General features: G+C 44.8%; 1 protein-coding gene across 1 annotated transcript; it reads left to right on the top strand.

Annotated features, from left to right (window-relative positions):
* Positions 1–342: 342 nt before the first annotated feature.
* On the top strand, positions 343–18904 carry LOC110071673 (uncharacterized). Its single transcript, XM_078388115.1, has 7 exons — positions 343–4662; positions 5109–5668; positions 6830–7143; positions 7667–7793; positions 10984–11051; positions 13105–13231; positions 17184–18904. Exons 3-7 carry the CDS (start codon positions 6853–6855, stop codon positions 18749–18751), a joined length of 2181 nt encoding a protein of 726 aa, XP_078244241.1. The 5' UTR covers positions 343–4662; positions 5109–5668; positions 6830–6852; the 3' UTR covers positions 18752–18904.
* Positions 18905–24653: the final 5749 nt, after the last annotated feature.

Below are 24653 nucleotides of genomic sequence, written 5' to 3'. Positions count from 1 at the left end.
TGGGATTTTGATTAGATTCAGGAAATCCAAGAAGACCACGTTGAACTCTCTCTGTCCCAACCCCTCAGTTTATTAGAATTACAGTGGGAATAGAAAACAACCCACATCACATTCAGGATAAGGTTTTTCTAACTAATGATGCAAAGAATTACTGCTGAATAGCCAGAATTGCCCTCTACTTTGAATACTTCGGCACTGGTGTCTTGTTGAATGAACCTATTAGATTTCCAGAGAAATCTAAACCCACAATGGCTCTTGGTGAGCTGGAAAGAATGTGAATCTCTTAGAGTTGCACAGAAGAAGGAATTAGCAGCCAGAATCCTCTTGGTGAGTTTTGCTCACATTAAGAGTAAAGATGTAAATTGTAGCTGTGAATCATTAGTTAACGGTTTGCCATTCCAATCTCTGAATAATCATCAGTTCATGCAGCTGGGTGCATAGAGAGGTATACCAGCTACTCACTTGTTAATTAGTAGCAATTTGCTGCAATTTATCTTATTAAACTCATAATATAAAATTAGATACAACTAACTAAAAATAAGAAAACATACACAAAAATCACGCAATAATGCAGAAAATGCCCACGCCAGGATCTTCCGGAAATAAAATACACTTTCCCTCCCTTACTGACAGTCTCATTTCCCCATCCACTTTAATATTCTTTTATCGCATCTATTCCTCCACACCTTGATACTTCTCTCTTCTCCCAAATTCTATTACCATAACGCTTGAAGTACTTCTTGTTGATTCCCTGCTTCTATTCATATTGTATAAATTCTGCTTGTTATCACTTTCATTATCTTATTTCCATCTACCTTTTCTTTCAATTCTAAAATTTCTTGGAAGACCCCTACGTTTCCCATTCCTTGATCCCATTGCTCTCAATAAAGTTCAGCCACAATCTTCTTTCCAAACTCAATGCTAATATTTGGTTTCTTTTAATCATATTTTCCAATCAACCTTTTAACACAATAACTTGCTTCTTCCTTAATAATGAACTAAGGCTCTGACTTCTCTCGCCCAGCATTGAAGGGACAGGGAGGAAAATTTCCAGGGACTGGAATTGCCCCTTTGGGGGCTATTGGTGGGGTGTCCAGTGTCCTCCTGGAATGGCCAGTCACTAGTGCATAAGTGGATTTATATTTTCTTAGTCATTCCCGACCGCTGGACCCTCAAGGCCTTCCAGGTCTATATTCACAACCAAAGGGTGTCCCCCTGTATGGATTTATACTGGCTCCTCCACCCATTGTGGCACTCAGATACGCACCAAGCGTTAGGTCTTTATCCAGTACTAGGCCACCCCTGGTCTCCTGTCACAGAGAGAGAGAGAGAGAGAGAGAGAAGTGGGACATGCACAAGTGCACTTATGTTCAGCCATAGACCGTCACAGGCAACAAGTCTTGACCCTTGGTATCAGATGAACAGAAGATGCTTGTCATCCTGCTCAGCAGAGGTCTTAACCTATTTTCTTGGAATGCAAGGAGGAGCCTGCTTGACCGGTCTTGGTCAGTTCTCAGGACAGCCATGGCCAAGGTCACCGAGGCACTCTGGGGGATCAGCAGAAGAAGACGAGTTATGTTGTTATTCTATGTCAGCCCCTGGACATACCTGTTCATCCAAACCCCTCTGGAGCCATTTGAAGTATTACCGATAGAGATTACTCTGTGATACGAGGTCATTCAAGAAAAGGTGGGACCTGATCAATGGGCACCAACTGCTGCTTCACCTTGGTTCCTTGCTTTGGATTAACAGATGTTTAATTAACATTCTGGCTTCCCTTACCCCGCTTCCTCTTCTGAGTCGGTGTCCACCAGAAGAGGCTGGGCAGGAAAACCGGGACAGCCATCGGACTTACTTGTTCATCCAAAGGGATGAACCATCACGAGGCAGCGGTTCCTCCCCATCTCTGGTGTTTATATACATCAGAGCACCTCTTCCTCAGATCAACTTTCAAGGCCACTTTTACCTACCAGGCATTGATCCTGTGCGTGGCCACCCCAAAGGATGCCAGGACGTCTACAACTACGGCATAGGTGCCGGGCCTTCCCTGTGGTGGCCTCACTACGCCTGCAGAGGTACACCTGGCACCTTCCCTCCCAACATTCAGGAAGCACATAAAAACCTTGCTTTTCTGGGAGACATTTCATGATATTCTCCCCTTATAATTGTGGATCAGTTAGGTTTATATTGAGAATTATACTTTTGAATCTTTATCTTCTCATTTCTGCCATCTTGATTTGTTGCTCTTTTATACTATATTTTCCCCTTTTGGTTTCTTGGTTGATTTCTGTAGGCCAAGGCCACTGGAGATGGTGGAATAAATAAGTACAGTAGTTGTGCCTTACTGCTTTTAATGTGTTTTTGGTAATGCTTTTGTTGCTGGGAGGGATCAGTCCGGGTTGAGGTGACCCTCAGTCTATCCAGCTCTAAACAAGAGTTCTCTCTTGCCGCAGAATTCAAAGAGAGCCTCTCCTCTCTGCTAAGTCTCCTCGTTCCCTTTCTTAACGTGTGTTGAAGTCGGTTGTTGGAAGCAGTCATGTTGTTACCTTACTGCCTGGTCTGTTCACATGTTTAAATTATTCTGTTACAGTATTGTGAATCGCTGCACTTCTACTGCACAGCTAAAGGAATTTAATTAAAAACAAAAGAAAACAAACTGCACTTTCCAGTTCAACGGTTGCTCCAGTGAGTACAAATGAGACCACTGAGCAACAAAATTGTTGATAGATATAATTATACAACACAGTATGGATTTGTGTATGTGTGAATTTGAATGTATTTTGCAAGATAGGACCAGAATGCTGTATTTGCATAGCATGGCATTCTGACCAATCAGAATGTCTCTAGAGTCAGCCAGGCAGCCTATATAAGGCAAGTGGCAGTTAGACATCTTGTCAGACAGGCTAGGGACTTGCACTCAGACCATATGTGACGGAGGCTCAGACAATGACTCAGAGGGACAAACACATAAGAGGGCGGATAGAGCTGACAGGGTTAAGGATGTAATTGACAGGATTTGATCGGGCCAGATAGGGCTTAGAAATATAATGGTTTTAAGATGAGTGGTTTAGTTATTCATGAGAAGAAAATACAGCTGTCAATAAGTCTATATTATAACAATGACACAAGTAATTATTGGACTATCAATTGCTGGCACAAACAGGCATCAGGGAGAACATATATTTTTAAACTACTAAGTGGCTTTTTATAAATGTGCTTCAAACTGCTGTGTGCAAACCCCGCAAGTTAGAGGTTCTATCTTTTTTATTGTAACTAAAAAGGCAACATCAAAAATGTTATGGACCCAAAGTCCAGTCTCCTAAATTGTGGTAACTTTGTCTCAGATTGTGGCGGTACACTTCATGGCAGTCCCAGAGAGTGGTAACCAAGAGTACAGTAACCCTGATTGATGTGGTGGTTCAGATTAAATAAAAGTCCACAGAAATATGAAATGTCCACAGAGAAATAAAGTCTACAGAAAACTAAAAATCCCATATTATGTGTGCAGCATATAAATTAAAAAAATAAATAAATTTAGTAGTCTCAGTCAAGAAGGCAGAGCTGAAGTCAGCCTGAGTTAAAATTCTCAGGAAAGTGTGATTCTGAGGTAAATCAGAGTTTAGGAGATAAAGTAGTAACTTAGAAGAAGCACAACAAAAATACAGAATTTTATTCTCCCTGTAAACAAAACTGAATGAGGCCAACTTACATAAAAATGGATTTACTTCAGAAACAAGGAATTCTGTAGTAAACTTTCAGAATTAACAAAGATGAATTATAGACAGTGGGTTGACATACTGAAGATTGATTTACAAACTTTAGATAATTATATAGAAAAATAAAAGCCGCATACTAGTTAAGAAAGAAATGGGAACAAAATGATTGAATTGCAAAGTGTGTAATATACCAGTCTCACAGATATTTAATTAAGTTATATGAAGAATTAAGAGACAGCTAAACAAATGCTTGAGAATGTAAAGCAAAGCAAAGCAAAGCGTGCTGCTTATATACCGCCCCATAGCGCTTCAAGCACTCTGTGGGCGGTTTACAGGTTAATGAAGCAGGCTACACATTGCCCCCCCCCCCAGCAAGCTGGGTCCTCATTTTACCGACCTCGGAAGGATAGAAGGCTGAGTCAACCTTCAGCCGGCTACCTGGGATTGAACCCCAGGTCGTGAGCACAGTTTTGGCTGCAGTACAGCGCTTTAACCACTACGCCACGAGGCTCAGTGTAAAAGATGTTTATGATATTTCCAGTCACACATCTATGAAACTTATCAATTAAGCAAGTCACATTTAAATAAGAACTATGAACAACACATAAATAACTATTTAAGCATTACAGTTTTAAAAAAGTAGGTTTTGAAATGACAAACTAAATAAAGGATTTTTTCTGTCATCACTTGGCCAATTTTTTGAAGTGTTTGTTTCTCTCTTTTTTTGACAGTCATATATATAGTTTAGCGAACAATCCTGTGTATATCTACTCACAAGTAATGTCCATTACGCTCAATGAATTTATCATGTCATTGAAACCTCAACATGCTTTTTAAATATATATATATAGGTTAGGTGTAGGGATAGGGGACAGGGGACATGGGATTGAACAGGAGTTATAAATCAACATGAACATTTTACAATATTTATTTTTATCTATTACAGGTACTGTGTGTGTGTGTTTAGTCGTTTAGTCGTGTCCGACTCTTCGTGACCCCATGGACCAGAGCACGCCAGGCCCTCCTGTCTTCTACTGCCTCCCGGAGTTGTGTCAGGTTCATGTTGGTTGCTTCGCAGACACTGTCCAGCCATCTCATCCTCGGTCGTCCCCTTCTCCTCTTGCCATCACACTTTCCCAACATCAGGGTCTTTTCCAGGGAGTCTTTTCTTCTCATTAGATGGCCAAAGTACTGGAGCCTCAGCTTCAGGATCTGTCCTTCCAGTGAGCACTCAGGGTTGATTTCCTTTAGAACTGATAGGTTTGTTCTCCTTGCAGTCCAGGGGATTCTCAAGAGCCTCCTCCAGCACCACAATTCAAAGGCATCAATTCTTCGGCGGTCTGCTTTCTTTATGGTCCAGCTCTCACTTCCATACATCACGACAGGAACTAGGTACTAGGGAAGTCTTTGTATCTTTAAACATTGCTCAAAATCAAATTTTCAAGAAACTGTGAGGAACTTAAGAGAAGAATATAAAGATCAAAAAAATTCAGAAAAAAATAAATCTAGTTCCCTCATGCATGACAGTTATAAGAAAGAAAAAAACAAAGTAAGTCAAAAAAATGTTATGGCTATGGTAAATTTGGTCCTTATTTGAGGGACTGTTATGTTCACAAGTATAATTTAAATAAAAATAAATATGTCTCCTTTGCACATAGGCGCCTTCTGTGTTCTCCTTCCCATCGTGAACAATGGCTGGTTGGAATGTTAAAATGACTTCATGATCACTTAAAGGAGGGCCAGAAATGTGGTGTCAAAAGCACCACGTTTTATACAAACCAGATCAAGACCCCCCACATGGCTTATTCTTGAGCTTTATGTCCCTGTGTTTCACTAGTTGCTGCTTTCTTCTGTTTTCATTGCTAATAACAGCTGCAAAATTAAACCTTTCCAGGATTGCCTTGTCAAGGACATGAAATATCTGGAACAATTCCGAGGGAATGGGATCTCAGGTTTGTTTTTCAAGTTCCTTCCCACAATTTAGCCAGCTGCCAAGACAAGCCCCCCTCCCACCCTCTTCAGGAGGCTTTTAGCAAGGAGCCAATGACGTGGCCGGTCAGGGATCCCCCTTTGTGATCCAGGGATCCCCCCCCCCATTGTGACCGAGAACAGGAGCTGCCAGAGGCCACAAGACAAAAGGTGGAGACAAACGGGGCTCCTCCAGGCGCTCAGGGAGGAGACTGGATGAGTCCCTTTCTATCCCTGCCAGGAGTCTGGCTCGGCTTCAGGCACGTGACAGGAAAGAGGGGAAAAAGAAGTTTTATTTCCCCCCCAAAAGTCTGCACGTGCACCAGCCAGGAGGAGGCTTTTTTTAAGGGCGAGGCTTTGGAAACAACCTCCGCAGCCTGTGGACTCGATGGTCAAAAAGGGGGGGAGAGGGAGGCGAGTATCGTTTATTCTGGAAAGGGAAAGGGACCAGGGGAGTGAGAGACTGTCATGGCCGCTTCATCACCCCACCAACCACCCCCATCATCTGCTAACTGTTGTGGACCTCTTGCTCTTCTTTAGCACTGACTGCATGAGAAGTAGAGGAAGAGATTGTTATTCTTTACATATTGGAGAGAGGATTTAAAGGGGAATCCAGAGGTGTTTAATTAATACTGGACAAGGGGGGAAAGTATGAGGTCTCTGGAACCAGGATTTTTTTTTCTAGCGATGCAGCTCCAAGCTGAGATAGTTCGGAATAGAACCTTCATCTCCTGAGGCTTTCCACCTCTCAAATACAGGGAACAGGGCTATAAGATACATTCATTTCTTTTGTAACTAAATGTAGAACAAAGACTATCAAAAATTAAATGCTAGTGCCAGATTCCCAAGAATGTGTAAAGTTCAAGAATCTATGCACTGAGTTACTTGGCCCCTAGACTCCTAAATACAAAATGCTGGTGACATGAATATCTCTTGGACTGAGAGAGAAGCTTAATGAATGGAGAACAAATACAACCAAAAGATCTATTTATTGTGGGAACTATCCTTTTGATGTTGTAATGGCCCCTTGGTCTGCGGCTCTCAGCCTTGGGCTTCTCCTGCCTTTCTTTTGGAGATGAGACTTGGTTGGTTGCTGTTGTATATTGCATTTCCTATGCCAACATGGAAATATCTTTGCTTTGCAGTGCTTTAGGTCTTTGGTGAAGAGATGCCTGGATCAAAGTGCCAACCCTTCAGGAAATTCTCCTACGAGGAGGCTGATGGTCCTCGAAAGGCCTGCACCCAACTCTATTCTCTTTGCCGTCAGTGGCTGAAGCCGGAGCAGCATACCACGGCTCAGATCCTGGACCTGGTGATCCTGGAGCAGTTCCTGACCATCCTCCCCCTGGAGATGTCGTGCTGGGTGAGAGAATGTGGAGCAGAGACCACTTCGCAGGCGGTGGCCCTGGCAGAAGCTTTCCTGAGTGTGAGTCATGCAGAAAACCAAAATCAGGAAGAGGTGAGAGCAAATAACGCTGGGGGATTCAGAGTCGGAAGTGGGCAGTCCACAGCCGTTCTTGCTTCTATGTTAGGTTTGTTTGCTGGCAGTAGCTACCCACATCCCATGCGGTCCTTGAAAGGAAGAGGTGTTGTCCACATGCATCATATTTTGAGACAGAATCTCCATCCTCAACATGTGGAGATACTCTACCAGCTTAAAACAGGGTGCATCCCCATGTGCTCAGTTTTCTAATGAAATTTCAAGGTTTTGTCTGCCATTGGCACGACACCCAGTTCAGCATTATATCAGGTGCAGTGGAAGAGTTCATTGCCTTTTGCTGATTTGAGGCCACAAGGATATCCATGGCTGTTTTAAGGGGTCAAGGAAATGTGCAAGGAAATCCTTGAAATTCTGCCAATCACTCATGTTTCCACTTGAGAAAATCTGGGGATCTGATGTCTGCTATGTGCTAAGTCCCAGCCCCATCCACTGACATATTTGCTTCTGTTTTTCTGTCTTCTTCCTTGTCATGGATCTTCAGATAAGAAGTCTCTCAGTAGAAGATCAGTCTGATTTCCAGGCAACACAGAAATCTCCACTCAGCGCCAGACAGAGCCCCGAGCATCAAGAGACCCATCAGGGCAATGAGGGAGGTGCTCCCTTGATAGGTAAGGAGGAATGCTTGGTGGTTGTGTGTTTTTCCTCCTGTGAAAGAAGAAGAGGGCCGGTGTATTCTTTTGAATTTGCCCTTTTTGGGTAGGGTGAATTGGGGACATACTCTTTAGTTCTTTATGTACTTCATCCTGCCGCGGTGGCCAATCTCTCAAACGTGGGCAAGTATGCCTCTGGATCGTCCTCTGGTCCCATCTTCTGCCTGTGAATGGGAGCTGGCCCGGCTACTGGCATTCTTGATATTTCCACCTGTCTCTATTGGCTTTCCATTCCCACTTCCCTCCGCTTTCTTCATTACTTGTTTTAGTAACATTTTATGTTGTTCGGTTGGCATTTCCGTTAATAGGTTCAGGGCATACCACCCTCTTCCAAGGACCCTTCCCACGTGGGTAAACCTATACCGTCCATTCTAAAGGATCCATCTCTCCCTATTGAATTTCTATCCCTGTTGGAACTGTTCCTAAAAAGAGACTTTCACTCTCTCTTTTTTCTTTTTCCAACTTCTTTTTTTCTTCCTCCTCTACGGCTGCTAAATTTGCTAATGACCCCCAGATTTCTCCTATTCCTGCTTTTTCCTCCCATTCCTCCATCACTATGAGACTCTCAGCTATCGGTTGTTTCTCTCCCACCCTTCTCCTCTATTCTCCTTCCATGTTTTGGCCCGGTGTCAACTTCATATTTTCACAGCCGGATCTGATGGTTGTTCTTCCTCAGCCAAAGAGCCCGAAAAACCCTCAACCACCTTCATATTTTGAATTCCTTTAATTAAAACACTTGGTTCTCTGTTGATCTCTTCCATCTGAAGAAAAAGGAGAGAACAGCTCACTTTCCCGTTTAATTTCTTCAAACGATCCTTGTTCACAGATGCTCACAGCCATCTTCCTCATCACCTCCTCCTCAGTACAACTACCTGTGAGGGAGGTCAGGCTGAGAGATGCTCAATGGCTCCGTGTCACCCTGTAGGTTTTATGGTTCAGTGTAGAGCAGAATGGGATCATCTGAGTCCTTGTCTCCCACACCCTAATGCAGTGGGTCCAGAATGTTTGTCACCACATCTTCTATCTCCTTCACCATCATCCTGAGTTTTTGTTTTGATAAGTGTTGGAGAAAAGTCTTTTATTCAGTTTTTTTCCTTAAACATTTTTTCTCTTTCTCCCTTCTATTCGTCTATTCTATTATGTCTATTTTTATGTAAAATAGTTTTATATATATATATTGTTCTATTTTTATGCTATTAGCCGCCTAGAGTGGTCTTAACCGACCAGATAGGCGGGGATATAAATTAAATAAATAAATACGGAATGGGCCACCGTAATAATTAATGGGTCTTTCCTTGAGGGCAGATTTCCATCTGCCCTCAAGGAGACACTCATTAGGCCCATCAGGAAGAAACCAAGTTTGGCGGTGGACGAGATTGGTAATTACAGGCCCATCGCCAATGTTTCTTTCCTAAGTAAGGTGGTGGAGAGGGTGGTGGCCGATCAGCTTCAAGCGCACCTGTATGAAACAGATGCCCTGGATCCATTTCAGTCCATTTCAGTCGGGCTTCAGGCCGCGCCATGGCACAGAAACGGCATTGGTCGCCCTGTGTGATGACCTACTGAGGGAGGCTGACCGGGGCAAAGTGTCCCTGCTGGTCCTCCTCGACATCTCAGCGGCCTTTGATACCATTGACCACGGTATCCTCCTGGGGAGGCTCTCCGAGTTGGGAATTGGTGGCCTCGCATTGGCTTGGCTCCGTTCCGTCTTGGAGGACCGCCCCCAGAGAGTGCAGCTTGGGGAGAGCGTCTCGGCCCCGTGGTGCCTCAATTGTGGGGTCCCACAGGGGTCGATCATCTCCCCAATGCTGTTTAACATCTATATGAGGCCGCTGGGTGGGGTCATCAGGGGGTGTGGAGCCCGGTGTCATCAGTATGCCGATGATACTCAGCTCTACATCTCCTTTCCACCTACCGCAGGAGAAGCCGTTCTGTCCCTTCAGCGCTGCCTGGGGACCGTACTGCAATGGATGCAGGAGAACGGGCTGAGGCTGAACCCGGACAAGACGGAGGTACTAAGGGTGGGTGCCCCCACAGTCGGGAACTTGGGAAACTCCCTCTCTTTTGGGGGGGTGACCCTTCCCACCAAGGATGGGGTCCGCAGCTTGGGAATCCATCTTGACCCAGCGCTCACTATGGAATTCCAGGTGACGTCGGTGGTCCGAACCGCCTTTTACCATCTTAGGCGGGTGGCCCAGCTGCGGCCCTATCTTGATGTTGGGGCGCTCACCACTTTGGTGCACGCGCTCGTAATCTCAAGATTAGACTACTGTAATGCGCTCTACGTGGGGCTACCTTTGAGGCTGCTGCGGAAACTTCAGGTGGTGCAGAACGCGGCGGCCAGACTCCTTAGTGGGGTGAGAAAATTCCAACATATCTCGCCCACTCTGGCTGCATTGCACTGGCTGCCCATCCGATTCCGCATCGACTTCAAGGTGTTGATGCTCACGTATAAAGCCCTAAACGGTTTAGGGCCTCGATATTTGGCGGAACGCCTACTCCCACCAAGTTCTACCCGGGTCACTTGCGTGAGCCAGGAGGTGAGGTTGAGGAGCCTAACGCCGAGGGAGGCCCGGAAGGAGAAGACAAGAAATCGGGCCTTCTCGGCGGTGGCTCCTCGCCTCTGGAACAACCTTCCCCCGGACATTCGCGCGGCCCCCTCGCTGGATATTTTTAAAAAGCAATTAAAGACAATGATGTTTCGGCAGGCCTTCCCCCCACCCCCCCTTAGCTAATCCTGATTTTCCTTTTTTCTTTTTCTTAGTTTATAATTTCATGGTTGAAAGTTTTCTTTTTTGTAAATTCGTTTTTAGTTATTGTTGGACCCCTGTTGTGAGCCGCCTAGAGTGGTCTATTGACTAGATAGGCGGGATATAAATAAAATAAATAAAATAAATAAATAAATAAGTAAATAAATTAAATAAATAAATAAATAAATAAAATAAAATAAAATAAAATAAAATAAAATAAAATATATAAATAATCCTTGTTAGGCCCCTTGGCATTTTATTCTCAAACACTTTCGTGACTGAGCACATCTTTTAGTATGGGAACCAGGGCTTTTTATTTAGAGAGCATTTCTAGGATTATGATGTTACTCTAAGAGAAGCTTATGCGACTGGTTTTCTTCCCCCTTTGTCTCCCACAGGGCTTGAAAGGAAGCCAGCCAGAAGTATTCCTCCATCTGTTCCTTCCAATGGAGTCAAACCAGATCAGGTACATAGAAGGCACTTAAACGGCACTTGATCTATATGAATCCCTGTGTAACCATTTTAGCCCTCAATGAGTCTGGCCAATTCTTTTTAAGGAAAACGTCCTGAAAGCATATATAGCATTCTGGTAAAATAACGCCCTCTCTGTGCAGGGAATAGCACTTCTCATTTATCGGGCTGTTGCCAATAGGGAAGAATTTTGTTTCTCTTCCATTTTAAAAACTGGTCAATTATCTGAATTCATCTCTCTCCCTCTGTTTTCTTCTGGGAGAGTTTAGGGAGGAGTATGAGGAGCTGTGCTGGATCAGAGCGATGGCCAGTGGGTAGGCCTTTCACTCCAGTCGTTCCCCAGCGACTGAGATTCATAGGCCTCCGTTCCTGGAAGGGAGCACGTGGCCAAGGTGGAATAGCAGCCTTTGGTAAACTTGTCCTCCAGTGGTAAGGCTGTAAAAGTCATTCATGAATTAGAAACAATAAGAGATCCAGTCACTTCTCTTTAATCGTTCTCTTGGCTTTAGCTGTCAGGATATGAAATTTTGAATGTATAGAGTCTTAAAGTGATTCAGGGTGTTGCAGAAAATGCAGTCCTGAAAATCTGCACTGTATTACTATATCTTCAGAATGAGGTTTAAAGAACAATTTATGCAAAGTCATTGCATACCAATTAGTCAGCTCCCCGGCCGAGTCTGGAAGCAAGGTCACCGAATGAGAACATGGCCTTGTAAAAGAATCCCTTTCATGCTTGGCAGTCCTACACGAAAGTAAACGATTGAGCAACATCTTGATTGTTTGTTTAATTAGCCCACCTGTAATTTAGGCCCATAGCATTTCCCTACCTAATAAAATTGCACCTAGGTCACTTACATGCAATGTAACCTATTTTAGCAACTTTTAGCCAAAATAATAACACTCGTCATCCTGGTGGCAGCTTGTCAGAATCTGATTTACATGAATTGTATTTTACAGGAGTTGTAAAAGCAATATACTAAATAATACTATAAATAATTTTCATAGTGAGTCAAGACCCTGTATCTTACTGCTCGGCAGAAGGGAATATTTACAGTTGTTTATAAATAATGGACAAAAAGATAATGATATAATTGGAGGCTAGGAAAAAAAACATGGAGCAGGGAGCCATAGATTACCAGAGAAGATGGTAATTTGAACTAAACTCTGCTGGGGGGTGGGTCAGACTCTTTATTATATGCTGACGTGATTTTTAATTGCTTATTCTATACTTTATTAATTACATAGTCTACTCTAAGATACGTACATAGATGTAGTTTGCTGAGATTTTTCTACATTATTTAATATATCTTGTAGTACTTTTTAAATCAAGTATTTGTAATACCTTAGCTGCAGTTTTATTCTTACGATGTAAACCATCATATTAAGTTTTGTTAGAATACTTATTTATATTTTCTATGCATTTTAAAAAAGGATATCCGGGAGAAGGGAGTCACTGGTACAGGGTGCAAAAGATTCCTCTAGTCTATAGGTTCCCCAAGGTGGTCTATAAGGACCCCCAGGGGTCAGTTTAGACTTGCAGGGGGTCCACGTCAGAGAAAAAAAAAACTGGGGATGCACGAGATGTAAATGGGGGGGTCTACTTGAGGCGATCCCATTAGCCACATCATAATTCATATTTAGGCGATCTGTAATTACACCAAGCACAGATTCTGTTTACATAATATTTCATAATTAGGTACTATATACTCTCTGTATTGTGGTGTGCTACATTCATATGTAAGTTCGTAAAAGTATTGGTAAAATTTTATGGTAACCGTGGGTGTATTGCAAATAGGATTGACGATATTAGGTAGGCAGGGGGTCTATAGAAATCAAATAAGTCGGCAAGTGGTCTACGGGAACCTATGCTCTAGTCCTTTGGTCTTAGTCTTTTGGGGATCAATGCCAGCTGTGAGGAACACAGGCTTCTGATATTTTCCCTTGAAGTCTATAAAGTTCTGTAGGATTCTCGGAGCATCAGACACATTGTGCTGAGCTTATCTTTACGAAACCAATGAGGGAAACTTCATTTCTTTTTTCATTTGTAGGTTCCAGTGGCCTTTGAGGAGGTGGCCGTGTCCTTCACTCAGGAGGAGTGGGCGCTGCTGGATCCTGACCAGAGGGCCCTCCACCAGGAGGTCATGGAGGAGAACTGGCAAACGGTCTCCTCTCTCGGTAAGGCCCCCTCTTTCCCCATCTGATGCTAATAAACTCAGGTGTTACGAATGCAGTAAGGAGCAGTTACAGTGATGGCAATTATAACACTCCTGTGTGGCACTGATGTCCCAACTAATACTAGCCACTGTGTGATCTGTAATGCTGGACTGGGCAATAGGAAACCCTCCAGACATGTTGGGCTCCAGCTCCCATCAGTTTAGCAACTTTGGGAAGCTGGAATTATGGTGAGAATATTCATTCATAACATAATTGTGGGGGCATTCATGACTAAGCTACCTGCTGATGGCAGGATGATTTAGTAATCTCACTCCCAAGGACAGGCGCTTTTAGGGACATGCTGTATTGTAATTATTTTGCTTGTTTGTAATTATTTTAACTGCATTTTAAAAGTAAGTTCTGGTTCAGAATGAGAAATACAGACTAAAACAGACACCTCCCAGCCCTGTTTTAGATTAGCTAAAAGTGAATGTTAATATATGATAAGGAGAACTGAGAATGCTGCATTCCTTCTTTTCTTTTCTTTTGTACCCCCAGTTGAATGGGAAATATGTCAGAAATACAAAGTCTAGAAAGTAGAAATGCAATCCTGCTGAGTTACAGAAACTGTGTCTGCTTCTCTGGGTACTGGCTGGTACCTGGAAAAGGAGGTGGTATAGATGGGCTATACCTTTATTGAAACATACGAAAACGCCAGAAGAATGAACAAGTTTTAAAGTTCTCTGGAATTCTTCATTGTTTACATACCGCTCAGAACTGTTTTTGGTGTTGTTTAGTCATTACGTCGTGTCTGACTCTTTGTGACCCCCATGGACCAGAGCACGCCAGGCCCTCCTGTCTTCCACTGCCTCCCGGAGTTGGGTCGAATTCAGGTTGGTCACTTCGATGACACTGTCCAACCATCTCATCCTTTAACTTCTCTTGCTTTCACACTTTCCTAACATCTGGGTCTTCTCCAGGGAGTCTTCTCTTCTCATGAGATGGCCCAAGTATTGGAGCCTCAGCTTCAGGATCTGTCCTTCCAGTGAGCACTCAGGGTTGATTTCCTTCAAAATGGATAGGTTTGTTCTCGTTGCAATGGACTCTCAAGCGTCTCCTCCAGCACCACAATTCAAAAGCATCAATTCTTCAATGGTCAGCCTTCTTTATCATCCAGCTCTCACATCGTTACTGGAAAAACCATAGCTTTTACTATGTGGACCTTTGTCGGCAAGGTGATGTCTCTGCTTTTTAAGATGCTTTCTAGTGTTGTCATCATTTTCCTCCCAGGAAGCAGGTGTCTTTTAATTTCGTGGCTGCTGTCACCATCTGCAGTGATCATGGAGCACAAGAAAGTAAATATGTTCCCCTTCTATTTGCCAGGAGGTGATGGGACGAATTGCTATGATCTTAGTTTTTTTTATGTTGAACTTCAGACCATTTTTTGCGCTCTCCTCTTTCACCCTCATTAAGAGGTTCTTGAATTCCTCCTCATTTTCTTCCACCATATTCTCATCTTCTGCATATCTGAGGTTGTTGATTTTTCTTCCAGCAATCTTAATGCCACCTTGGGATTCCTCCACTTCAGCCTTTCACATGATGTAATTGCATAACCAGGGAGAGAATATACAGCCTTGTCATACTCCTTTCCCAATATTGAACCAATCAGTTGTTCTATATCCGGTTCTAACTGTTGCTTCATGTCCCACATAGAGATTTCTCAGAAGATAGATAAGGTGCTCAGGCACTCCCATTACTTTAAGGATTCGTCATAGTTTGCTGTGGTCCATACAGTCAAAGGCTTTTGCGTACTCAATGAAGCAGAAGTAGATGTTTTTTCTGGAACTCTCTGGTTTTCTCCATCATCTAGCGCATGTTAGCAATTTGGTCTCTATTTCCTCTGCCCCTTCAAAATCCAGCTTCTACTTCTGGGAGTTCTCAGTCCACATACTGCTGAAGCCTACCTTGTAGAATTATGAGCATAACCTTGCTAGCGTGTGAAATGAGTTCAAATGTTGGAGCATTCTTTGTCACTGCCCTTCTTTGCGATTGAGATGTAGACTCATCTTTTCCAATCCTCTGGCCACTGCTGAGTTTTCCAAACTTGCTGGCATATTAACAGCGTGATCTTTTAAGAGTGTTTGTGATCACCAGCTTGTTCTCTTGACAAAACTCTATTAGCCTTTGCCCTCCTTCATTTTGAACTCCAAGGCCAAACTTTCCTGTTGTTCCGTTTATCTTTTGACTCCCTACTTTAGAATTTCAGTCGCCTGTAGTTAGAAGCACATCTTTCTATTGTGTTAGTTCTAGAAGGTGTTGTAGGTCTTCATAGAATTTTAATTTGAGGGAAATCTAAAGTCAACAATGAAACGGGAAGACAGCCCTACTAGCCTTTCCTGCTGTGATGGGTTGCTGCGCTCCACCCTCGTGTCACATGGGCACATTTGTTCCTCTGGTCGGCATCCTTCTTAAAGTGCGGTGTCCAGACACAGTGCTCTAGATGACACCTAACCAGTCTTGAATGGGCGGGGTAGAAAATCATGGGTTTTGTTAATGAATCCTAAAACAGCTTTTTCCCCCCAGATTGAACCAACAGTGATGTTCAGCTCGTGATCTATGACAATTCCAGGGTCCTTCTCACTCATCCTAACTTTTCCATGACTGATGCTTCCTGTGCTATGTCTGTTGTCTTCTCAGCATCCTCCTCCACTGCTTTCTCTTGCTGTTCTTCCACCTTCATGGCGCAGTGGTTAAACCGCTGTACTGCAGCTAAAACTGTGCTCACGACCTGGGGTTCAAATCCCAGGTAGCCGGCTCAAGGTTGACTCAGGCTTCTATCCTTCCGAGGTCGGTAAAATGAGTACCCAGCTCGCTGGGGGGGGGGGGTATATAAGCAGCACGCTTTGCTTTTTGCTTTGCTTCATTGCCCCTGCCATGAATGCTGCTGCTGCTCCAGAGGTCTGTCAATAGTGCTCTTCATCTTCGCTTCTACTTTTAAGCCAAGCCTCTCGCTTCTCCAGTGCTCACTTTTCCTTCCAAAAGCCCAATCGTTTTGCACTTGCTGCATGTGTATGCTTTTTCTTTCTCTGCCACAAAGACAGACATTGCACACATGCTGCAGGTCACCACCACTGAAGTGTCTCTTCTCTCCAAAGTCAGTGTTACCTTGTGGCTTTCATCTGTTTGTCTCTGAAGACGTTTTCCTTTGTTTTGTTTGTCATAAAGGCTGCTTGGAAAGCCACTAATAAAAAATTATAAATAGAAGCAATACATTATTTTAAAGTACAGTGGTGCCTCGCTTAAGGAGCGCACCGTAGAACGACAAATCCGCATAGCGAGGACATTTTTGCAATCGCAAATGCGATCGCATACCGATGGCCCCTATGGCCAAAAATTGCTTTGCGAAGATCGGTAAGCGTTTCGCTTACCGATCTTCGCAAAACGAAGCCGCGGATCAGCTGTTCGGCGGCTCCAAAATGGCCGCCGGAAGCCCCGAAATGGCAGCGCGCAGCGTTTTTGCGCCCTCCCCTCGCTTACCGAGGGCGTGAAAATGTCTGCCGGCCATAGGAAAACTTCGCTGAATGGTGAGTTTTGGAGCCTATTGGAACACATTAAACTAAGTTTAATGCGTTCCAATGGCTTTCCCCGTTCCGTTCAGCGATGTTTTCACATAGCGAGGGTTAATCCGGAACGGATTAACCTCGCTATGCAAGGCACCACTGTATTAAAAAATTATTAGGGGTCTCCTATTTGGCTTCCCCTGATGAACTCCCCATGAAACTACTGTTTACTGTACCTGTTGCACATTCCAAGGGTCCACTGTCAGTTTTATCCCTCTGCTGTGCTCGGTTAGGAGTCGGCAAACTGAAGAGTATAATGTAGTCACCTAGTGCCCCTGAAGAAAAGTACAAGTATAGAGTAGATTTGTCTCTCTCTACAGTTTAATCATTTCTGTATTTATCCTTCTTTACAGATTGCTTGAGGGAGAAAATTAGGTGTCCCAAATATGGAAAGAATTTTATGCACAAATTAGAGCTTGCCAGACAACAGAAAACCAACACAGAAGGACAGAGTTGTCTTCAGGAGAAGTCATACAAATGCCTTCTTTGTAGAAAACATTTTGCCACAAAGGTAGCGCTGATGCGTCACAAAAGGATCCACACTGCAAAAAAACAGTTCATAGACGAAGTGTCTGGGAATTGTAAGTTACCCTTTGTGAGACATAGGAGTTTCCACACAGGACAGAAAGCCTACAAATGCGAGGAGTGTGGGAAGTCCTTTGGTTCAAATTCACAGCTTGTGAACCATGACAGAGTCCACACAAGAGAGAAACTGTACAAATGCCAGGAATTTGGGAAACATTCTACTCATAAGTCACCGCTTGTGAAGCCTAAGAAAGTAGACACAGGGGAGAACCGATACAAATGTGAAGAATGTGGGAAATGTTTTACTCACAGTTCACTGCTTGTAAAGCATGAGACAATCCACGCAGGAGAGAATCTGTTCAAATGCCAGGTGTGTCGGAAAGGTTTTGCTCAAAAATCACAATATCTGAGACATAAGAAACTCCACACAGGAGAGAGACAATACAACTGTGAGGAATGTGGGAAATGTTTTGCTCGAACATCATACCTTCTGAGTCATAAGAAAGTCCACACAGGAGAGAAACCATACAAATGTGAAGAATGTGGGAAATGTTTTGCTCAGAAACCACATCTTATATGGCATAAGAGTGTCCACACAGGAGAGAAACCGTACAAATGCCTTGACTGTTGGAAATGTTTTGCTCAGAATTCAGACCTTTTGAGGCATAAGAGACTCCACACAGGAGAGAAACCTTACAAATGCCTTGACTGTTGGAAATGTTTTGCTCAGAATTCAGACCTTTTGAGGCATAAGAGAGTCCACACAGGAGAGAAACCTTACAAATGCCTTGAGTGTGGGAAATGTTTTGCTTGGAATTCACAGCTTGTGAAACATAACATTGTCCATACAGGAGAGAATCCATACAAATGTAAGGAGTGTGAAAAATCTTTTCCTTGGAATTCACAGCTTTTCAGGCATAAGAGAGTCCACACAGGCGAGAAAGCATACAAATGTGAAGAATGTGGGAAATATTTTGCTCACAGTTCATCGCTTGTGATACATAAGAAAGTCCACACAGGAGAGAAACCATTCAAATGCCTTGAGTGTGGGCAATATTTTGCTCACAGTTCATCACTTGTGAGACATAAGAAAGTTCACACAGGAGAGAAACCACACAAATGCCACGAGTGTAGGAAATGTTTTGTTCAAAAATCACACCTTCTGAGACATAAAAAAGTTCACACAGGAGAGAAACCACACAAATGCTGTGAGTGTGGGCAATATTTTGCTCACAGTTCATCACTTGTGAGACATAGGAAAGTTCACACAGGAGAGAAACCACACAAATGCCAGCAGTGTGGAAAATGTTTTGCTAGGAATTCACAAATTATGAGGCACCAGAGAGTCTGTGTAGAGTGGAAAATGTACAAATGCCTGGTGGGTGGAAATGTTTAGCTCAGAATTTACACTTTGTGGGCCATCAGAGAATCGATATAGGAAAGAAAAGCTTCAAATCCCAGTAGCCTGGGAAATGTTTTGTTAATGGTTCATATTCCACATATTGTGTGTCACCAGAGACTCAATAAAGGAGAGGAACCACACAAATAAGTGTGTAAATGTTTTGTGTACCATTAAGAGAGTTCAGGTAGTCCAGTACAATGGATTTTAAAAAAAGAGACAGCAAGGTGTGTTGCATATATAGCGCCCCATAGTTAATTATACAGGCTACACATTGCCCCCACAGCAAGCTGGGTAGTCATTTTACCAACTTCGGAAGGATAAAAGGCTGAGTTAACCTTGAGCTGCTACCTGGAATTGAAGAACCCTGGGTTGTGACCACAGTTTTGGCTGTACTGCAGCAATTTAAGCACTGCATCACAGGTTTTGTGGTAATGGGACACTCTGTCAGTTCCTGGCCTAAATACAATGGATTCTGGGCAGAGTCTGATATTTCTTTTTCTGCCTGAGGGGAAAATGTCCCATGAAACCTATGGCTTTTTGACCTTAGAGCACTGTTTTGTCTTTGCCAATGTTAAATGTTGGATGAAATACACTCCACAACAGGTTTTGGTGAGCGGCAATGCCAGGATGCCCAGGGGACATATTCCAGTCATCAGAAGGTTAACTCCATACTGGGAAAGAGTGGGATTTTGATTAGATTCCGGAAAAACAAAGAAGATCACGTTGAACTCAAACTCTAACATCAACCCCACCCCTCAGTTCATGGGAATAGAAAATAACTCACAGCACATTCAGGATAAGTTTTTTCTAACTCCTGATGCAAAGCATTACTGCTGAATAGTCAGAATTGGCCTCTGCTTTGAATACTTCGGCACTGGTGTCTTGTTGGATGAACCTATTCGAGTTTCAGAGAAATCTAAACCCAAAATGGCTGTTGGTGAACTGGAAAGAATGTGAATCTCTAAAGAGTTGCGCAGAATAAGGAATTAGCAGCCAGAATCCTCTTGGTGAGTTATGCTCACGTTAAGAGTAAAGATGTGAATTGCAGCCGTGAATCATCAGCAGTTACCGGTTTGCCATTTTAATCTCTGAATAGTCCTCCGTTCATGCACCTGGCTGTACAGAGAGGTATCCCAGCTACTCACTTGGTAATTAGTAGCAATTTGCTGCAATTTATTTATTTATTTAATCATCATCATCATCATATCCTGCCTAGAGTGGTCGAATAAGACCAGATAGGCGGGATAGAAATCAAATAAATAAATAAATAAATAAATAAATAAATATCTAGTCATTTCGACCACTGTAGGCGGCTTACAACATAAAACATAACAAGTTCAAGAAAAATTTATAACAATTAATTAATTAAATGATTTCGCAATGGGAAAAATACAAAATAAATCAAATAAAGAGGGAAAAAAGGAAAGAGGACAGGGATTAACTGGAAGGGAAGGCCTGCCTATACATCCACGTTTTTAGTTGGTTCTTAAAAGTACCCAGCGAGGGTGCAGCGTGAATCTCCGGAGGTAGATTATTCCAGAGACGAGGAGCCACCGCCGAGAAGGCCCGGTTTCTAGTTCTTTCCTTCCGGGCCTCCCTCGGCGTCAGGCTTCTCAGCCTCACCTCCTGGCTCGCTTGGGTGACATGGGTAGAGCTAGTTGGGAGTAAGAGTTCCGCCAAGTATCGAGGTCCTAAACCGTTTAGGGCTTTATATGTAAGCATTAACACTTTGAAGTCAATGCGGAAACGGATGGGCAGCCAGTGCAGCATGGCCAGAGTAGGAGAGCTATGTTGATATTTTCTTATTCCAGTAAGGAGTCTGGCCGCCGCATTCTGCACCACCTGAAGTTTCCGCATCAGCTTCAAAGGAAACCCCACGTAGAGCGCGTTACAGTAGTCTAATCTAGAAATTACGAGCGCATGTACTAAGGTAGTGAGCGCCCCCGTGTCTAGGTAAGGCCGCAGCCGGGCAATCCGCCAAAGGTGGAAAAAGGCAGTGCAGACTACCGACGCCACTTGCGTTTCCATGATGAGCATCGGGTCCAGGTGTACCCCCAGGCTGCGGACCCCACTCTTCGCGGCCAGGCCCACTCCCCCAAACATGAGGGAGTTTCCCAAGCCACCATCCACAGGGTCACCCACCCTCAGAACTTCCGTCTTGTCCGAGTTCAGCTTCAGCCGTTCTCCTGCATCCGCTGCAGCACGGCCCCCAGGCAGCGCTGGCGGGACAGGACGGCATCACCTGCAGTTGGTGAAAAGGAAATGTAGAGCTGGGTTTCATCAGCATATTGATGACACGATGTTCCACACCCCCTGATGACCCCACTCAGCGGCCTCATATAGATGTTAAACAACATTGGGAAAATGATCGACCCCTGTGGAACCCCACAATTGAGACTCCACTGGGCCGAAATACTCTCCCCAAGCTGCACTCTCTGGGGGCGGTCCTCCAAGAAGGAATGGAGCCAGGCCAGAGCCAAGCCACCGATACCCAACTCAGAGAGCCTCCCCAGGAGGATACCGTGGTCGACGGTATCGAAGGCCACGGAGATGTCGAGGAGGACCAACAAAGATATTTTACCGCTGTCGGCCTCCCTCAACAAGTCATCATTAAGTGCGACCAATGCCGTCTCTGTACCGTGGCATGGCCTGAAGCCCGACTGAAAAGGATCCAGGGCATCTGTTTCATCCAGATGTGCCTGAAGCTGGTCAGCCACCACCCTCTCGACCACTTTGCTCATGAAAGAAATATTGGCGACGGGCCTATAATTGCCAATTTCGTCCGCCACCAAATTAGGTTTCTTTCTTATGGGCCTAATGAGTGTCTCCTTGAGGACAGAGGGAAATTTGCCCTCAAGGAAAGACCCATTTATTATTGCAGTGGCCCATTCTGTTGTTATCGGCCTGGCTGCTTTGATTAGCCAGGCAGGGCAAAGGTCCAAGGAGGTGGTGGTGGCTCGACAGCGGTCAAGCACCCTGGCCACAGAATCAGGCGTGACAGGCTGAAAGGAGTCAAGGGTTACCGGGCAAGATGGAGCGCTGGACATCTCTGCTCGGCTCAGTGTGTTCAAAAAAGGAGAGAGGTCCCGTCGGATGGCCTCCACTTTGAATTTTAAAAAGGCTGCAAACTGGTCAGGTGAAAAACTAGGGGGAGGCCTATCATCCGGACCAGTTCCGGATAGGTCGCGTACTATACGGAATAACTCCGCCTGCTGGTTGGACGCTTCGCTTATCCGGTTAGCGAAGTAGGTTCGACAAGCAGCCTTTACCTTAGACGGGTAAAGGTTAGTTGCGACCCTGACAGCTATCCTATTATAATCCGTCGGGTTCTTCCTCCACCTACGCTCTAGCCTTCTCCTATGTCGCTTCAGCGCTCGAAGCTCCTGGTTAAACCAGGGCGCTGGACGAGCTCTACGACGGAGAGGGCGTTTAGGCGCGATCGTGTCTATCGCCCTGGTTGCGAAGGTGGACCAGCTATCAACCAGAGTGTCGACATGAGCGCTATCCAGGTCCGCCGTGACCCCTCTCGTGACGTCCTGGAATCCAGCCGGATCCAGTAGCTTTCGGGGGCGGACCATAGAAATAGGTCCCTGCTCCCTGCGAGGGGGGAGAGCCACTGTGAGGTTACATTTTATTAAGTGGTGAAAAATATAAAAATTTATATTTTTCTTATTAAACTCATAATATAAAATTAGACACAACTAACTAAAAAGAAGAGCAAAACCTGCAAAAATCACACAATAATTCAGAAAGTGCCCACCCTGGGATCTTCTAGAAATAAAATACTTTTTTTCCTTACCGACAGTCTCATTTTCGCATCCACTTTAATATTATTTTATCCCATCTATTCCTCCACACCTTGATACTTCTCTCTTCTCCCAAATTGTATTCCCATAATGTTTGAAGTACATCTTGTTGATTCTCTGCTTCTATTCACATTGTATGAATTCTGCTTGTTATCGCTTTCATTATCTTATTTGTAGCTACCTTTTCTTTCAGTTCTAAAATTTATTGGAAGAACCGTACGTTTTCCATACCTTGATCCCATTGCTCTCAGTTAATGAAGTTCAGCCACAATCTTCTTTCCAATCCTAATGCTAATATTTGGTCTCTTTTAATCATATTTTCCAAACTTAACACAATAAATTCCTTCTTCCTTAATAATGAACTAAGGCTCTAAATTCTCTCTCTCAGCATTGAAGAGACAGGGAGGAAAATTTCCAGGGACTTTGGGGGCCATTGGGGGTGGTAGTGGTGGAATGGCCAGTCGCTAGTGCATGAGTGGGTTTATATTTTCTTAGTCATTCCTGACCGCTCGACCCTCAAGGCCTTCCAGGTCTATATTCACAACCAAAGGGTGTTCCCCTGTACGGATTTCTGCTGGCTCCTCCACCCATTGTGGCACTCAAGATACCCACCAAGCGTTAGGTCTTTTTCGTCGTCCAGAATTAGGCCACTCCGGGTCTCATGTGCCACAGAGACGCAGACACACACACACACACACACACACACAGAGAGAGAGAGAGAGAGAGAGAGGTGGGACATGCACAAGTGCACTTATGTTTGGCCATAGACCGTCACAGGCAACAAGTCTTGACGCTTGGTATCAGATGAACAGAAGATGTGACAGAGTAGCGGTAATAGAGATAACCAAAAGATCTTCCCTGAGATGATGAAGACGCCAAGCACCAGAGTAGTGTTGATAGCAGATATTGTATTATTTACAGAATACAGTGGTGCCCCGCTTAACGAGTGCACCGTTTAACGATTAATCCGCATACCGATGCGGATTTTGCGATCGTTTTTGCGATCGCATTACGATGTTGCCTATGGGGAAAAATCACTTTGCGATTTTTCCCCATAGGCAACCATTTTCCACCCATCTGACCGGCAGGAGCCTCTGAAGGACCGCTCCCGCCGCGCAGCTGGGGGAAAATGTCGGCAGTGGGCGGCGGCCTCGGAAGGACCCCGAAGCCACCGCCCGACTGCCGACATTTTGCCTTCCCAGCTCTCAAAGGGCCCCCCTCCGACATTGGAGAGAACCCCTTTGAGAGCTCGGAAGGGTCTCAGCGGTGGTGGGGGCAGGGTAGGGTAGATCCGGAAGGCTTCCAGGCAAAGCGTTGGAAGCCGTCCGGAACACACACATCCTGCTGCCGCCGCTTGAAGTCGTCTCGCGCTGCCTATCCCAGTCATGCTAGCATGACGGATAGGCAGCGCGGGTCGGCTCCCGGCGGCTGGGGCAGGGTAGGGGGGTCCGGAAACCACCCCACCCTGCCGCCGCCGCCGCTTGGATCCGCCCCGCGCTTAGCCGAGCACAGGGCGGATCCAAACCGAGGACGGGTAGAAACGCCGGCCGGCTCTTGCGAAAGAGGGAGGTGGAGGTCCCCGCTCTCCTTTGCAAGAGCCGGCCTGCGTTTCTACCCAGCTGGGCAGCGGGCTCTTGCAGAGGAGGGAAGTGGCTCCCTCCTTACAAGAGCCCGCCTCCCAGCTGGGTAGAAAGGCTCTTGCGAAGGAGAGCAAGGACATCCACCTCCCTCCTTCCCAAGAGCCGGCCAGCGTTTCAGCTGGGCAGCGGGCTCTTGCAGAGGAGGGAGGTGGCTCCCTCCTTGCAAGAGCCCACCTCCCAGCTGATCGGCAGTTCCAAAATGGCCGCCAGTTTCACGCCCCGCTTACCGAGGGCGCGAAAATGGCGGCGGTATGGAGGAACTTCGCTGAACGGTGAGTACGGAAGCCATTGGAACGCATTAAACTAAGTTTAATGCGTTGCAATGGCTTTTTGCTTTCTGTTTAACGAAGTTTTCACATAGCGAAGGTTAATCCGGAATGGATTAACCTCGCTATGCGAGGCACCACTGTATACAGGTATATTTACAGCTAAGTCTTTGTTCTCAGTTCC

This window comes from Pogona vitticeps, chromosome 2 (assembly GCF_051106095.1).
Source record: "Pogona vitticeps strain Pit_001003342236 chromosome 2, PviZW2.1, whole genome shotgun sequence".
In the NCBI taxonomy this organism is placed as follows: Eukaryota; Metazoa; Chordata; class Lepidosauria; order Squamata; family Agamidae; genus Pogona; species Pogona vitticeps.
This window is presented reverse-complemented; position numbering and strand designations above follow the sequence as displayed.